A 17215-nucleotide genomic window follows, 5' to 3' on the forward strand; every position below is an offset into this window, starting at 1 on the left:
AGTGGCGCCACACTATTGGAAGCTGAGGATGAAACCCAAAAGCCTTTCTAATTAGCAGTTTAGATAGCCGTAGGCTACAATTTAATTGGCAATTTGAAAGTACAATGATCAAATGTAGCCGATTTTACAGCCAAAAAAAGACCATGTCTCACGTGCACACAATCAAGGCTTAGACATATCAGCGCAGGTGACTCGGGTTGTGATGACCTGCAGCCGAGCAGCGCGCTGACCCGCAACAGACAACGGTCGTGTTTCATGCTGGCTTGCGTTGAAGACGCAAAGGCGAGTCCCTGCTTATAAGGATACAATATCGACTTTATTGGGAAGAACTCTATTCCAGTGATTATTTTAATTGACAAAATACGGCAACCGACAACCAATTTCTGAGGTGGACACTTTAGTGAACGCTCGCTTTTGTTAAAATGTCACCGTATCGATGTCATGGTGTTATCGGGTGGCAAAGTATCTGGGGAACTTTACTGATTATGTTTAGAGGTAAGTTTTGTTTTTATCAGCCTACGATATGCATATGCGTCTATAATTTATCCACATTTAATTATTTTATCATAGCAATAGCCTGATTTGCCACCTGGTTTTGATTAACAACCCCAGGTCTAAACAGTGAGCTGTCCATCTCACCGCCCGGCCCTAAACTGGTCAATGCCATTGTGGACAGCAACGTAACACTATCCGTGTCCTTCAGCGGAGCCCCTGATCCTGCATTGAGTTGGTACATGGGGAGTTTACCTGTGGTCACCTGGACCGTTGGCTCGAGTAATCCCCCAGATATACCCGTCAACCACAAAGATGTGTTGCGTCTGGAACCCGATGGATCCCTCACCTTTGAAAAGGTACCGCTGAACTACAGCAACATTTACACGGTGGACATAACCAAGTCTGGAGTGGGCACAGCTTCCGCCACGTTTGTGCTCGCGGTCTATGGTGAGTAGCGGACCAGTGAGGATTATTTGATTGGCACTGGGTTTGAGGGCATTCTGTGATTGATCCACATTGATTTCTTTTCTTCTGCAGAGGACATCCAGAATGTGTCGGTGCTCACTGAGCCAACTTCTGCCGTGGAGGGAGCACATACATTCACTATGCAGTATAGCACGCTTCAAGGAGAGGCAGAGGAGTGGAAGTGGTACTTCAACAGCGCGGAGTTGAAAAACAGCACACATTACACGGTGGAGCGGAAGAGCCTAGTCATCAAACGGCCAACGCGAAATGACACCGGAAATTACACCTTGGTCCTCACGAACCCCTTCAGTAGGGCCAGCACTCGCACTTACATAACTGTTCTGTGTAAGTGGTTAAATTGAACTCCCATCATAGTTTTACTCTCTTAGTTGTCTAAAATACTGCTATTTAATCGTCCCTCACCCAGTAACATGGATAATCTCTACTTTTTACTGACCACACTTTTACCCTCTCTTTTGCACTCCTACATGCCATGCATGTCTCCTTAGTTAAACTCCCCTAAATGTCATTGGGTGTCCTATTCCACACTTTCACCCATGTTAACTGGAAGTATCAACTACATCGGTCTGTTATTCTCATGACCTATTAATGGAAACCGGAATACAATCACCTCTTCACTCCTGACAGGCCTTTGCCTACCACAGTTTCCTCGTAAGATGATGTGGCACTCGCTTTCCAACAGCTTTTTTGAAACCAAATTACTGTATATTCTTTGAACGGTTCTTTTGACATTCCTCGTTCTTCTCCACGTATTCGGTGGTCTTCCACAGATGGGCCAGACGAACCAGTTCTCAGCGCCAGCCCCCCGCAGCCCTTCTATGAGTCTGGAGACTCTCTGTCCCTCTCGTGCCTGGCCGAGGGGTTTCCGCCGCCCTCCGTCTCCTGGGCCTTAGGTGGCGAAACCCTCCCTGACGCCCAGGGAGGATCTCTCAATCTGACCAACGTCCAGACCAGCCAGGGGGGCGTCTACACCTGTACGCTGTGCAATAAAGAGACTGGAGCACAGCGCAGCAAGAGCATGACAGTCAACGTTTACAGTTAAGTAGGAGTCTGTTGAATGGTGGAGTTACAGAGGGTACACAGGCATGGGTGTTCCAGGGAGGGAGGGAGGGGGGGAAGGGGTGGAACTGACCACCCAGTGCCCCAGTAGGGAGGGGGCCCTGGAAAATCCTGGAATTTGTTAGGATTGACGGGGCTACCAAGTTTCACGCATTGAGCGGGGGGCTGGGGGGAGAAAGGGTCGTCTCGTGGGGGGGGTCAACAGAGCTTGTTAATGTATAGGGCCCAGAATTTTGTGGAATGCCCCTGTACACATGCCCCTGTACCCTGTATCTTGATTCTCCTCAAAACATCTCGGAGGGTCTTTTAGGATTACTACTGACACTTGTGTTTTTTTCCCACATAAAGCATTGGGTACATTATAACTCATATTTGCTAATCTAACCATTGCAGAGAGTCCTGCAGGCAGCCCGCTGTGCTCCGTCAATGCAGTGAACGGAAGCACAGACCTGCAGTTCCACTGCCAGTGGCTAGGGGGCAGCCCTGAGTCTCAGTTGTCCTTCCCAGCCCTGACCAACACCAGTGGGACTGGGACCTTGAGTCTGACCATGAACACCTCACAGGACCTCAATGGGAAAATGGTTACATGCTTGGCTAGCCATCCCACCTATCATAAACGGTGCAATGTTACTGCTAGTAAGTTATTGATCTCCATCCCATAGGAATTAGGCATAGACTGCTTCAGTGTAATGTTCCTGTCCACATCATAGTATGTCCTCATACCTGTCCTCCAACCAAATCTCTAACATCTTGAAAAACTGACAACAATTTCACAATGTTTACTTCCTCAGGTAGTCCAGCAGAATTCCTACCTATAGTCCGAACCACAGTGGGTTCAGATGGAAAAATAGTGGTCACCATTGACTGTTACAGCACGGCCACGCCCAAGGTTTTGGTCACATGGTCGAAAGGGAGTGAGGTTTTGACCAACGGAACCAGTTACCAAATCAGCACTGACACCACACAGCTTAGCATCCAAGACTTCAACATCAGCGCCAGTATCCTGAACCTCTACACCTGTACCTGCAACAACCCACTGGGTAGCAGGGAGAAAGACACTCGGCTACTGGGTACGAGCTCGGCCTTCCTAATGGTTTGTTACGGCCTATTGCTCTTGGGTAATGATTTTTTCCCCAACAGCACTTCACTAAGGATATGCTGTTTCTTACTTGACACGTTCAGATGTATCCAATTTGTTTCTGTGATTGAGTTTCATAGTATTTTAGAGCTGTAGAATTTAATGTTCCCTGGTATTTCTAATTTGGCAAGTTAGAGTAACGCCTTACAATGGGTCCCTCAGACAAGCTGTAAAGCGAAACTTCTGATTGCTTTTTTTTTTTTTTTTTTAAGCGTTTAAACAAAGCGCTATGGTTCCCTCTCTGCCCCCCTCCCACTAGCCCCCTTCATCTCAGATTCCAGTCTGTTCCCTAATCAAGATTGGACTGTCATCACCCTGACCTGGGAGGTCCCTCGTGCATCTATTGTTACAGGTAAAAGCTATTCTTAAAACTCGGTATATCATGGTTTACTGGTAAGCTATATTGCTCTGTATTGTCAGCATAACATACATTTCATAGATTGCCATTTTAAAGCAGACCCAGACTGTGTAGCTGTGAGTTTAAGAGAAGGGAACATTGTGTTTCGTCTGTGTTGATCTCACTGCTGAATCAGTGCACTTCAGCAGTGCTGGTACTCAGAAATGATGAAAGCACCGTTTTGGAAACACACTCCAAATGCAGAAGGATGGGGGTGTAAATACTACGCATGTGTGAAACCAGCAGGATTATCCAGTTTCTCTCTACTTGACAGTGTTTTGATGGTTATTTTCTCTGCTGGCGAAGGCCAGGAGATTCAAGTACTAGTAGGGCGGACCTGATATTGTTCCTGGTGAGGGAGTTTTTGGTGTCTAGGTTGAATGACCCACTGTTAATCACCAGTCAACACTCGTATCCATATCCACACTCTAAAGGCTTTGACATACAGATGAGGGGACCAGATCTCCTAGGCAACGGCCGCAACGTGAGCACAGGGAAAAAGGCCTCTGAAGAATTCCGCACCATCCAGCAAAAACCTGGTTCCTCTCGAAGTACAGACATCTCCGTGCTCGATCCCAAATCAACATACTGGTTCAGGATCACCCCCGTAGCTGGCAGAACCATCGGGAACCCATCTGAGGTAGAGCAAATTGGACCAGGTACTGTATGAGGGTGTTTTCACTAATAGTTCTTTAAAAGAACGAAACACAGACCCTTTTAAAGGTGCAGTATGCGGTTTGGCTCAGAAGCACTTTATATTTTTTGCAATTCTCATTACATCCTGACAGCAATGAATATAGTGATACTAAAATGAAATAAATCTGTTATCTGTGGAAGTCGCAGGACGTCCAATCATGCTGCCAAATTGAAAGGTTTGGATGGCTACCTGCCTAGCAAGCATTATTTGTTTTCCCCCAGTTTGGAGGAGGGGCTTTGGAGGGAGGCCTAAAGGGAGGGGCGGGGATTTTGCCAGTTGCATTTTTGCAAGTGTAACAGGAAATCACAAACCGCCTACTGCACCTTTTAAAGCTGCATGAGAGAACTCAGCACTTTGGCCCGTCCTCTAGTCGGGATAAAAACCACAGTATTCAAGCAGTACGCCATCAGTATACTAGCAGTACAGTGTACTAGTCATTACAGTGAAATCCTAAAATAATACATTTGTAGGGTCTCATGCCGTCTCATGGCCACAATTTTTTTGGGGGGGTCTTGCTAAGTTGATTTCATAAACTATTAGCAGAAAATCCTGAAAATGTTTAAATAATCTCATGCAGCTTTAAGTAAATTCATGACAATTTCATTACTAATAACTAATTCATTACTACAAATGACTAAATGTTGATTAGATGATTTCTCTGACTGATTCAGTGTGGCAATTATGTTTGGACAAATGCTGTCTTCATAGGAGAAACGCAGGGCGTTCTCTGTCCCATGATGTCTCGCACCTGTGTTGTCATACTGCACAAAATGATTCTGAAAAGGAGTGCAGCAGCCCACGCTCCTCCAGACCATAAAAGTGACTTTGTTTATTTGTTTGTTTATTTGATTGTTGCCTATTTGTTTTGGGGGCATGCCAGTGTGGTGTCTCCTGAGCTGTGTATGGTGAGCCTGAAAGGCCAAACGTGTAATGTAAAAAGCGTCTCAGGTGTGGTATGTGACTCCAGGGGGGGGCTCTGGTGTGACCCTCCCAGGTGAAGGGTATGTGAATCAAGCCTAAAGGATGTGGGGGGCTCTGGTGTGACCCTCCCAGGTGAAGGGTATGTGAATCAAGCCTAAAGGATGTGGGGGGCTCTGGTGTGACCCTCCCAGGTGAAGGGTATGTGAATCAAGTCTAAAGGATGTGGGGGGCTCTGGTGTGACCCTCCCAGGTGAAGGGTATGTGAATCAAGCCTAAAGGATGTGGGGGGCTCTGGTGTGACCCTCCCAGGAGAAGGGTATGTGAATCCAGCCTAAAGGATGTGGGGGGCTCTGGTGTGACCCTCCCAGGTGAAGGGTATGTGAATCAAGCCTAAAGGATGTGGGGGGCTCTGGTGTGACCCTCCCTGGTGAAGGGTATGTGAATCCAGCCTAAAGGATGTGGGGGGCTCTGGTGTGACCCTCCCAGGAGAAGGGTATGTGAATCCAGCCTAAAGGATGTGGGGGGCTCTGGTGTGACCCTCCCAGGTGAAGGGCTGAGTGGTCCGGCCAAAGCTGGCATCGCCGCCGGGGTTCCCTGCAGCCTCCTCTTCCTCCTCCTCCTCGCCGGGCTCATCTATCTGTGTGTGCGCTGCTGCAGTAAGAGACGTAAGAGCGGAGCTGTTCTAACTCTCAACACCAGCTTATCTTTCCCCTCCATTCGCTTATGAAACTGATTTTTCACTGTGTGTGCGTGTGTTTTTGTGTGTGTTGTAGGCCGGCAGACTAGATATCCCATCTCCAGAGCAGCGGAAAAGGTAATGTCTGAAACGACTGAATCTGAAAGAGGCCATTTCATGTCGTCTAACTTCAGATCTTGTTTTGATTTTCACCCTTTCTCTTCTGACCCCCCCACTCAGGCAGCGGCGAGCCAGCTGGATATAAGCACGCCTCATAACCTGCTGACCGGAGGACTTAAACCTCCCCCTGACTACAGCATATTTCAACAGGTAAGTCAAGATCAAGGTTTCTTTATTTGTCACATGTAACATACGTATTCAGTCACCCTGAAATGTTGCTGCCGACTCCAAGATTATGCTCAATAACAGACTCCAATGCTCAATTTACAAATTATAAATGTACAAGTTACAAATTTCACAATAAGTACTATTTCTATACAGTATAAAATAAGGGTAAGGTCTGGATGGATTATGGACATGCTATATGTGGATATGAATATGAGTCACAAGTCTCAGTCCTAACACATAGTGGAGTTGGAGAGATACTCTCCCTTTGTGCAGAACTGCTTGGTATGCTTTTCTGTTCTTAATGTGTACTACACATTTATGTTAAAGGACTTTATCTATAGTTAGTTTGTGCTTCCTGTTTCCAGGCGTCTTCTGAGAGGTCAATGACCCTCCCCTCGTTTGTTCCTCCGCCCCCTGTCAGAGTCGCCACAACCGTCTGAAGGGCCTCCTGGAGGGATCTGCCTGTTGCTTAAATCATTTTTTGTTGCATGTCATTGTTTTTCACTTGATATTTAATGCCTTATTTTATATTTGTATGATGGAAAAATTATTGCTGTACTGTTTTAAATTTTGATTTTATCCACTGTCATTTAAGTTTGTATTTTATCCACTGTCATTTAAGTTTGTATTTTATCCACTGTCATTTAAGTTGATAAAGATTTATATATGGTATTGATATATGGTACTGTAGTTAAGCTTGTATTTAATCAACATTTTTGCCTAATTTGTGTGTGAATTTGATGTTCTCTGATTTAATGTAAATCAGCATATTTTATTGAGTTAAGTTTTGCAACACTACTATAGTGAAATTGAATTTACTGAAAATGAAAATTTCATGAAAATCACACTTTTCAGATTTGTCTTTGTCTAATCATATGGCACTAACAGTTGCGAGCTTCCAGTTGCAAGATTACACAATTTGCCGTTTTGGTCACTGGGGGGCATTCTACATCAAAATATTTTAATTTCCGTTTATCAGTTTCACTACTCTCTTTAACAAGTCACAATGTTCTGCAGTTATTATGACCTTCCTGCTCAGACTTATTTTCAGAAGCATGTTTTGGTGATGCCACGCGCACGCACACAGCTGTTCTGACTTCCACTTGCACTTCGTTTTTTACCTTATGCTCTCAACTAGACCACTGTTTCATATATAAAGTATAGCACATGATATTTAGCCTACAGTATGTAGTGCTCAAAATGCTTAATATACTCCCAAATTTCCACAAATGTCCCAAATCTTTGGTGAAGCATTATATCTGTGACTGTTACTCCGTACTCACATTGGCCTTGTCCTGCTCATGTAACCAACATCGTCTTGACTGCCATTGATCGGCCAGGGATTTCTCCCAAAGGTATAGTTTTGGAACAGTACTGCAGTGCAATTAATTCACAATGCATCTGATGAAAATCACAAATGTTTCAGAGATGTCTTTTGTAATCATTGCAGTTATAGTTGTGCCATTTTGGTGGCTGAAGGTCATTCTACATCTGGGATGACAGGAAGACCAGTCATAACCTTTTTATTTCCCTATGCGAGTTTCACTACTCTCTTTCACAAGACGCAATGTCCTGCAGTTATAACCCCCCTGCTTTAAACATATGACAACATGAGATATTTCCAGAAGCAAGTTTTCATGACACATCCTGTTCGGACATCCACTTCAGCTTTTTTCTTATTTCCTTAACTAGACCACTAAACAGCATGACACCATATTACCATCATCATTATTACCATCATGTATGGTATACTACATAATTATATCTATTTATATAATAATGCCTTTTCAAATGCTCAAAATACTAAATATGCTTCCACACACGCCCACAAGTGTCCCATATTTTTGGTGATGTATCATAGCTGTGTCTGACATGTTGCTCACTACACAGTTTGGCCTTGACCTCATGTAACTAAATTGTCTTGACGGCTATTGGTCTGCCAGAGAGTTCTCTCAAGGGCACAGTTGTGATGTTTTTGAGTGCTAGACGGTGGTATACTATAGGACTATTGTTTGCCAAAGTGTTTGTCAGATGGCTTAGGTGTGAGTGGGTGGGTTGCTACATTGGTACAACCCATGAGAAAGCAGAAGACTCAGGGGCCACAAAGTGTCAAATGCAGTTGTGAAAACGACAACGAAAACCACAGTCCATTTGAGGTATGTCTTCTGAAACTCAACCTAGTAATATTTGGCTCGCAAAGTAAGAATTTCACTGTACTCCCTACACTTGTAACCCGTGCATGTTACAAATAAACTTTAAGCTTAAGCTTATGCTCTGAATACTGTGGTATTGCAAAGCTTAACATTTGCCATGTGATTTCATATGTTATTTGGTGGATGGCACAGTCCCTTTGAGTTATTGTTCACTACTTTGTACACAGCATACCCTAGATATGAACAGTGTAAATGCCTGGATGACATCAACTGTCTGATGTGAAATAATTGTTTAATGATACTGTATCTTCCTAACAGGTTGATAGTGAGAATGTTTCACGGACATCTTTCCCTCTACTTCCAAGGTAAAAATACACTACAGTACTACAATAGACAAACATTTTCCAGGAGCTCGCTCAATCGTCTCATTGAGAGAGGTCAGGGAAGAATTTTTACAGCTCACTTTTCTGGCCCCCGGGTGAAACTTGTTTTTTGCTTCCCTCTGGAATATGTAGGGGTGGGACGTATGCCCACCTCCCTTGTTCTCTGTAAAGCGCATTGTGCTACCTCTGTGTATGAAATGCGCTATACAAATAAAGTTTGATTTGATTTGACTAACAGATAATAGTTACTACTCAGTGCTGTATGTTTTATATGCCTAATAATTTCACCATATCTTATTACTTTTTATAACTTGTTGTAAAATTAAGTATTGATATATCTAACCGGCCATAAGAATTTTCTGTATGGGTGAGCTTTCCAACCTTTAGAGCACGATCTGCATTTCTCAAATTGTATCAGTTTTATTTCCCAAAGCTTCAGCAACAGCTGTCGTGTTTCCAGCTCACTCCTTAGTGTGTCGCACAGTACGCGTGGAGCAGTGTCACCGGAAAATTTTAGCCTCATGAGATGGGCTCCACCGGGTTCCTTACTGATCAGTTACGGACGGTTTTCTGGGCTCCCATCCAAGCTGGGGCCCCCTGAATACCACCCCCCTCCCACCCCCCCTCAACGACACCTCCGGATGTGTCTCCCTACACTGAAACAAATACAACTATTTCAATCTTACTCTCTCCTACTCCCCTTTATTGTCACTGACTCCTCCCCTTCTGTCTGCGTCCAGTGCTGTGGTGTGCGTTAGTGACCGGTCAGGAGTGGAACGTGGATGTCCCTACTGGAGTCTCTGCGTTGACAGGCTCCTGCGTGGTCGTCCCCTGCTCCTTCACACACCCGGCCGATCACATGCCCCAGGACGCCAGCTGGTACCAGTACTCCAGGTTCTACTCGCCCCTGGTGTACAGCACCTCCAAGCCTCAGGAGGTCATAGATGAGTTCAGGGGAAGAACCGTTCTCCTGGGCCAGGTCCCCACCGGAACGTGCAGCCTGCTGATCAACAGAACGCTGGCAGAACACAACAGTCAGCAGATATACCCCTGGATTGAGGATGCAGATTTCAAGTACTCTGGGACAATGGTGACTTTGGTGGTAACGGGTAACGCAACAGAATTATACTGTGAATATGACTTTTTGTCTTCATTTTGTTATTATTGAATGGACAAGATAATAGAAATGGATTATTTCACTATTATTGATGGGTTTTTGTTTTTCAGATACAGCAGATGAACCACAGATGACCATCAGTGGGGATCAGAAGGAAGGAGACGCGGTCAGCATTTCCTGTGAGGTCACTCACTCCTGCCCCTCCTCCCCTCCCTCCCTATCTTTCGGGCAGCAGAGGGGTGAAGTACGGGGTAACAACACGGAGGAGAGAGAGGGCAGGTGGCACACCCTCTCCGCCATCACCTTCACAGCCAGTGCAGAGGATCATGGGAAGACGGTGGCGTGCACCGTCACACACCCGGGAGGCCAAACGGCCACAGGACGGGTGGTGCTGGACGTGAGCTGTGAGTGTTTACATCCTGGTACCGTTCTGACCACAAATGACCCATTACGCTGCGTTGCATTTGGCCCGTGAGGTAGTGATTCACACAATATTACTTTCAATTTTAACGGGAAGACTCCTCACGACTTGTTTTCTTGGCTCGTGAACTCGCACCACTCACCCCTACCCCTAGTTAGCTCTGGAGGTCGGGAACAAGATGGCAGCTCTGCTGCCTGCTCTCTGTAGCCTACTGGGTCCGCTGAGCAAAAATCGATTAATAAAAATAAATAAATACATTGAAAAAAAGATTAATTTCAGTGTTAATTTTTTTAATATGTTATTTTTTCATGATTAAAGATATGATTCAGAGATAATGAAATGTAATAAAAGTGTTTGTTCTGACTTCCAGCAGGAAGCTTTAAGCATTCACCAGCTGCCTCTCTGCTCTACCCTCCTTCCTCAGATGCCCCCAGGTCAGTGTACGTCACCGGGGAACAGAAAGTAGTCCGGGTCGGCACTGACGTGACACTGACCTGCGCCAGCGACGCCAACCCCCCCGCTGGCTCCTTCCTGTGGTATCGGCTGAAGAACGACCGGGCGGTTGCGCTGGACCACAGCGCCATGACCGTCACGATCGCGGGCCTCGACCCGGATGAGAACGCGTTCCACTGCACTGCGATCAACGCGCTGGGGAGCGCCAACTCCTCCGCCGCATACCTGGTCACTGCCGAGTGTGAGTCCCATAACAGCTGAATTGATATTGCCTATATCACCCGTCCTGGGTGTTGTCAAGTTCAATTTTTGTCACTGTTGTCAAGTTCAATTCGGTTTATTTGCCATGTCTATGATGCATCTAGTCGGGTACCACGTGATGAAATGCTTGTATAAAAACAATCAGCCAGTAAGAAAAGATGTATTTTCGGGTTTGAATAGATGGCTGATTGTTGTTGGGCCACCATTACACTGACTAAGCGTTTTTATGTCCATATCGCTATGATCGTCACCTCCCTGCGTGTTTGTGGTCCATCTCCAGACCAACCCTCCATCTTGGTCGGTTCCGTCTGCTCCTACCACACGGGCTTCATGTCCTGCCGGTGCCGGGCCCACGGCAGGCCCGTCCCCACGGTGCTGTGGAGAGTGGATGGACACCCTGTCTCCAGCTCTGCCTCGGCCATCTATCCCATGGTGCACCTGGTGGAGGAGACGTGGGACGCCACAGGCGGCGATGAGAACGTGTCCGTGACCTGCGTGGTCAGCAACGCCTACGGTCAGGTGGAACGCCTCCTCAAAGTCCTGGTGAAAGGTACATTCAGCCAAACCTCAATCCTTCGCCCAACCATGTGGTCAGTGCAACAACGACAGTGGGAGCGTAAAATAATATTACAACCCGCAACCACAAGGGGCAGTAGCGCACTGCTAAGGGGGCAGTAGGCTACTAGGCTTCTCTGACAATCTGGTTGCCGTTGCTTATAATGTAGGCTACGTTTCCTAGTTTGACTGGTCTGAATTGCAAACTGCTTTTTTGTAATCAGGAAGCGTGCGGGCGTTAAAAGTCGACGCCCTCGTCTCCCGAGAGTTACACGCAGTCAATTCGTCTAGCAATGCTCGGTCAAGGCAAACTGAATCTGATGTATCACAGGCTGTTACTCTCGTCGGTCACACTTTACAATAAGGGTCACAAAAAACGTTAGTTAGTTAACTGTTAACTGATGCTTATTTAGGGTTAGGTTAGGTTACTAATGTTAATTAATACCTTAGTTAAGGTTAGGGTTAGGTGAGTTAACCTTAGTTAACATAAATAACATTACTAAATGGTTGATAGAGACATTAGACACTGTTACTTAATGTTTAATAATGCATTAACTAATGTTTATTAATGTACCCTTATTGTAAAGTGTTACCCTCTCGTCCATGTTGCATTCCCAGGCCCCCCTACCGACGTGACGATAAGCCAGACGCCCACCCGCCCTGTGGAGGGAGATACCATCACTCTGTCGTGTCTGGCTGAGTCTCACCCCCCAGCCAGCTCTTACAGCTGGTACCGCCTCATCGGAGAACAGGCGGCGCTGCTCAAAGAGGATTCTGGGAGTCTGGTCGTCCCCGAGGTGACCAGAGGCGCCGCGAGGTTCCGCTGCTCGGCGGGGAACGAGATGGGAGAGACCAGCTCTCCGGCCGTGGCCGTGAACGTGGAGTGTAGGTGTCCTGTGTTCTGCCTGTTAATGTGCCATAGGTCTCCACATTTTGATAGAGACCAGGCCAAATTAATTGATTTGTATCGTCCCTGCTCTCTCTCTCTTTCTCTCTCTCTCTCTCTCTCTCTCTCTCTCTCTCTCTCTCTCTTTCTCTCTCTCTCTCTCTCTCTCTTTCTCTCTCTCTCTCTCTGTCTCTCTCTCTCTCTCTCTCTCTCTCTCTCTCCCCTTTCCTTCTCTCAGATGCTCCAGTCATCCTCCCCCTGTCCTCTTGTTCTGTGAATGATGAGGTCATCAGGTGTGAATGTGAGGTGGACTCCCACCCCGTGGCCAACGTCACCTGGACACCACGGAGCATCCAGGAGCGCGAGAATCACAACATTACCTACCAGCTCGACCGGACCATCCTGAGGTCGGTTCTCATTGGGCGAGGGGCTGATGACACGGGCAGTGTCCTCTGCAACGCAACCAATGAGCACGGGAGTGCCTCCCTCCTGCTTCCCTTCATAGGCAAGTTCCCCAGCCTTCTCGAATTATTATTTCAGTTACAATGAAAAATTGCAGAGCAAAGTGTCATTCAAATAATATAAACTAGATCTGATCTGCATCTGATCCGTCACAGATGTGAACAAATTCACAATATGTGCATATTGGTTTAATGAATATCAAATTAAATCAAATCAAACTATGTTTGTATAGCGCATTTCATACACAGAGGCAACACAATGTGCTTTACAGAGAGCAATGGGGGGGTGGGGGCAATATGAACTGTTTAAGAAGTTAACTTCAGGGAGTCCGCCAGCCGGATGGGCGATAGGCCCCTACTTGTGTTAACGAGCTTCCTGTTCACCCAGCAGGTGAGCGGTCCGGTTGGCGGGCCCTGCTCTATAGAGGAGTCGTTGTAGCGCTGCTGCTACTGCTGCTCATCTCTGTTCTTGTTGTTTGCAAGAGGCTACGCCACCAAAAGGTAAGCAGTGAGATAACAGGCCTTCGACTGCGGTTCTCTTCACAACTATTGGGTACTGTTGTTTTTATGCCTCCGCCAGGCGTCCGTATGATGCTTGTTAATGCCCTTTGGTAGAAATGTTCACTGGCACTCAAGGATGAACTGCTTAGATTGTGGGGGTCAAAGGTCAAAGGTCAAGGGTCACTGTGACCTCCCAAAAGGCGTTTTTGGCCTAGTGAACACGATATCTCAAGAAAGGCTTGACCAGAATTTGTACAAATTTGGCCAAAATGTCCAGTTGGACTTAATTAGATTAATTGGATTAGATTTTGGTATTCAAATGTCAAAGGTCAACTGAATGTTAACTGCAACTTGCATTGTTGGGCGGAGGCATTTAGCCGCTACGCGGTTTTTCTAGTTATTTTTAGATCACACCTTCCTCAATTCCCTTCCTTCCTTCCTCTCCCTGCAGAGAAGGGAGAGACATGGCGGCATGGCGCCGGATGAGGTGGAGCTGAGCAGGGTGCTACAGGTGACACGTGACATCACAGAAGATCCAGGTAATGCAAGCACAGCCCTAATGTGTGAAGAAGAGTTTCATTATGCACATTAAACCAGGGGTGTCAAACTCAAATTGGCTTGGGGCCACTGCTGGTATTGTCATATCATAGGAGGGCCACTTCAACATTTACAGTAAGTACAACAAGAATGCATGATATTTCTGGTGTTTTTTATTTCCATTACTAACATCCAGATTTCCAATACTATAAAATTGGGTTTTTATTTCAATTGTATGAATGGGTAGTTTGAATAGGTATGAAACAACTAGAAAACATAAATTACATTTTTAAAAAGAATTTGGCAGGCCGGATTACATTATATTTTTGACATAAGGTTACATTATATTTTTTTGACCTTGAGTTTGACACCCCTGAATTATACTGTGTGAAATGTTGAGGTTTCCTTGCCTGTAGAAAACACCTCATGATACTGTACAAATCAGGAAGCGCGTGAAAGGATAATTGTATTGTCTTGGAACCACCAGAATCACTTGAATCGTTCATTGTGTTTAGGTATGCCAGAGACCCGTGTTCACTGGAATTGAGCTGATGCACCTAATTCACTCGTTTTGTGGGTGCACAGACCAACTGAACATCTATCTTCACTGCTACTGTAACATAATGTTGTTGCCTCAATCGCAACTCTGGTCTGATCTGCTTTTTTAACTACTTTAACTCCACTGCTTCACCTATTGTAATAAATGTGCAACGTGTAAAATGGTGAATAAATTGTCAATATTAGATTTTTGCTGAAATAAATTCGAATTTTAGCACCAGTGAGTTCATATGACTTTGCTGTGTCTATAGCATGAGTGGGTGCGTGCGTGTGTGTGTGTGTGTGTGTGTGTGTGTGTGTGTGTGTGTGTGTGTGTGTGTGTGTGCGCGCATGTGTGTGTTTGTGTGTGTGTGTGTGCCTGCTTCCGTGTGTGTGTGAGTGTACGCGTGTGTGTGTATTTGTGTGTGCATGCGTGTGTGTGTGTGTGTGTGTGTGTGCGTGCGTGCGTGCGTGCGTGCGTGCGTGTGCGTGTGTGCGTGTGTGTGTGTATGGACAAAGAGGTACTGCAGAGTGAAAGTTTAAGCCACCATGTAAGTGTTCTAACTGTGCATAGTATGATACACTTCTCTGAAGAATCTTTTTTAAGTATGCAGTTTATGTTTGCAATATATATAAAGTGCTAGTCTAAAGCAGGTCTATAAATCCTGGGCTATGAGAGATAACAGTAGCAACGTTGAAATCACTTCCTGTGCTCAGATATGATCTTGTAGGCCAGCTACATAATTTCTTTAGTGCATACTGTATATTTGGTATTTACAGATGTTTAGTCATTGTACTAATACATTTAGTGCTTGGTCTACCCATAGCCGAGAGTTATAGCATAGACACAAGGTTCACGTCTTGTGCTTGTTTATTTGAAAACACCATAATGCTTCGTAAAATGATGACTATAATTATGAAACGTTGTTGAAAATGATAAAGAATATCATTGTGTTTCAGATTCAGCTGCCTTCCATTTCAATTTACCTGCTGCCGTTTCTACTGAAATCTTTCTCACACACATTTGTTTTTCAACTCATACACAAATAATGTAGTGTATCAGCTCACACACATTACTGTAATACGCATTGTGTATGCAGTGTAACAGCTGTTACTGTGTTGCTCGTCAGTATCCCTTCCACCCTCACTTGCCCACGCTGGGTTCAATCTAAGGTGCTCTGACTTGTGAATGCACATGACCACCTGAGACACACTGAGTATCCCTCCTTCACTGTACCTAAATCTCTAAAGAAAGTGGTAGAAGTAGCTTTAAATGTATAAATCCCCTTTGGACTGGAACAGCCTACCTGGGTCTTTAAGATCTATTACTTCTTTGTACTCATTCAAAACATCTTTTTATTTATGTGCAAGCAAATAGTTGCTGTAAATGTTTTCCTCATGTTTGACTCTTTTTGTCTGTTTTGTTTTATATACCCAAATAATTGGTATACTTTTTGTCATTTCTTTATTTTATTTATATATTTTTTCTCTTGCCTCTTCATAATTGGGCATAAATGTATTACATATGGAGGTTGTCTTCAGTAGGGAGTTGGTGGGGTGGGTGGGGTGAGGGAGGGCCTTAGCGAGTGTGAATCAATCAATTTCAGTATGTGTACGAAATAAAATCTATGCGTGTGAGCATTTTAGTATTATGTGAGAGCATTTACTGTATAAGCATGTGTTCAATGGCGAATGCTAGAGCATTTTATGTGCATGTGAATATAATTTAAGTGTAAGAGCTTTTACATTGTCTGTGTGTGTGTGTGTGTGTGTGTGTGTGTGTGTGTGTGTGTGTGTGTGTGTGTGTGTGTGTGTGTGTGTGTGTGTGTGTGTGTGTGTGTGTGTGTGTGTGTGAGGTTCAGTTGAACGTGAAAGCATTAGACATGAGAGGCTCAGTACAGTGAATGCAAGAACATTTTATGTGAGAGGCAGTGTATGTACAGTACCTGAACACAGTATGTGAGTGGCAGCATGTGTTAATACATGAGAGGTAAGTATGAATTATGGCCTGCACTTCATACACGCGTTTGTCCATCATGGCCACACCCAGTCCCAGATGACAGAGCGCCTCTGCCCTGAAAGAAAGTGTCAACTTCAGCAGGTTGCATTGACCGGCCCAGTATTGCAAGCCTTTGCACATCCACAGTTCCAGAACATCTAACCCAACAACAGAAAAGGGGACAGTGGTACACCAGCCCCCCCCCCTCCCCCCACCCAAAGCACTGTCCACTGACTCAATGTGAGGGGGTCACATGCCTGGGTGCCCACCAGCTCAAGTGTATTTGTTCTGTGCCGATTGTTTTAAAGGATTTTGCCTCCATCGACAGAAAGTCGGGGGGGATAACTTTTTGGAATTCAGCCTAGGGGGTCCTCTTTGACGTTTGGCTCACTCCGGGATCGTACTCTCGCTCACTCTTTCCCCGGGGAAAGGTTGACACTTAAGAGGGTTTATTTATCCTGAAGAATTCAGGTAAGAAGGGTCCTGCTCTTTTTCCCGGGCCTGCCGCTGTGTGACAGTTTGAAGTGTTTTGAATTATAAACTGGACGAATGTGTGGAATTATTCACAGAATTCATGTTGGACAGTGATGGACCAGGAGGACTGCATCCTGAGGATACCTTTAAAAATAAGGAATAAGGAGCCTTCGAATTAGGAAAACGCTTTTCACTTTTTTAAATGGAAAGGCATCATGTACTAATTAAAGATAGAATCTTGTTTTGAGCGTTAGACAGTT

The 17215-nt window shown here is 45.3% G+C and overlaps 2 protein-coding genes across 2 annotated transcripts; both read left to right on the forward strand.

Moving 5' to 3' along the window:
• Positions 1-485: 485 nt before the first annotated feature.
• Positions 486-6845, forward strand: vsig10l (V-set and immunoglobulin domain containing 10 like; the record flags this gene model as incomplete). Its single annotated transcript, XM_084444555.1, has 12 exons — positions 486-495; positions 613-942; positions 1033-1305; positions 1752-2018; positions 2434-2676; positions 2832-3110; positions 3438-3530; positions 4010-4234; positions 5739-5858; positions 5967-6007; positions 6110-6199; positions 6583-6845. The coding sequence occupies 12 exons, from the start codon at positions 486-488 to the stop codon at positions 6655-6657; spliced, it is 2046 nt and encodes a 681-aa protein (XP_084300681.1). The 3' UTR covers positions 6658-6845.
• A 1856-nt stretch (positions 6846-8701) lies between these two features.
• Positions 8702-15654, forward strand: LOC311314219 (myelin-associated glycoprotein-like; the record flags this gene model as incomplete). The annotated part of the gene is made up of 10 exons (XM_084444556.1): positions 8702-8735; positions 9494-9862; positions 9981-10274; positions 10716-10985; positions 11286-11555; positions 12179-12445; positions 12685-12951; positions 13299-13408; positions 13860-13919; positions 15613-15654. The coding sequence occupies 10 exons, from the start codon at positions 8702-8704 to the stop codon at positions 15652-15654; spliced, it is 1983 nt and encodes a 660-aa protein (XP_084300682.1).
• Between the last annotated feature and the right edge of the window lie 1561 nt (positions 15655-17215).

Source organism: Borostomias antarcticus, assembly GCF_949987555.1.
Source record: "Borostomias antarcticus genome assembly, chromosome: 10".
NCBI lineage: Eukaryota > Metazoa > Chordata > Actinopteri > Stomiiformes > Stomiidae > Borostomias > Borostomias antarcticus.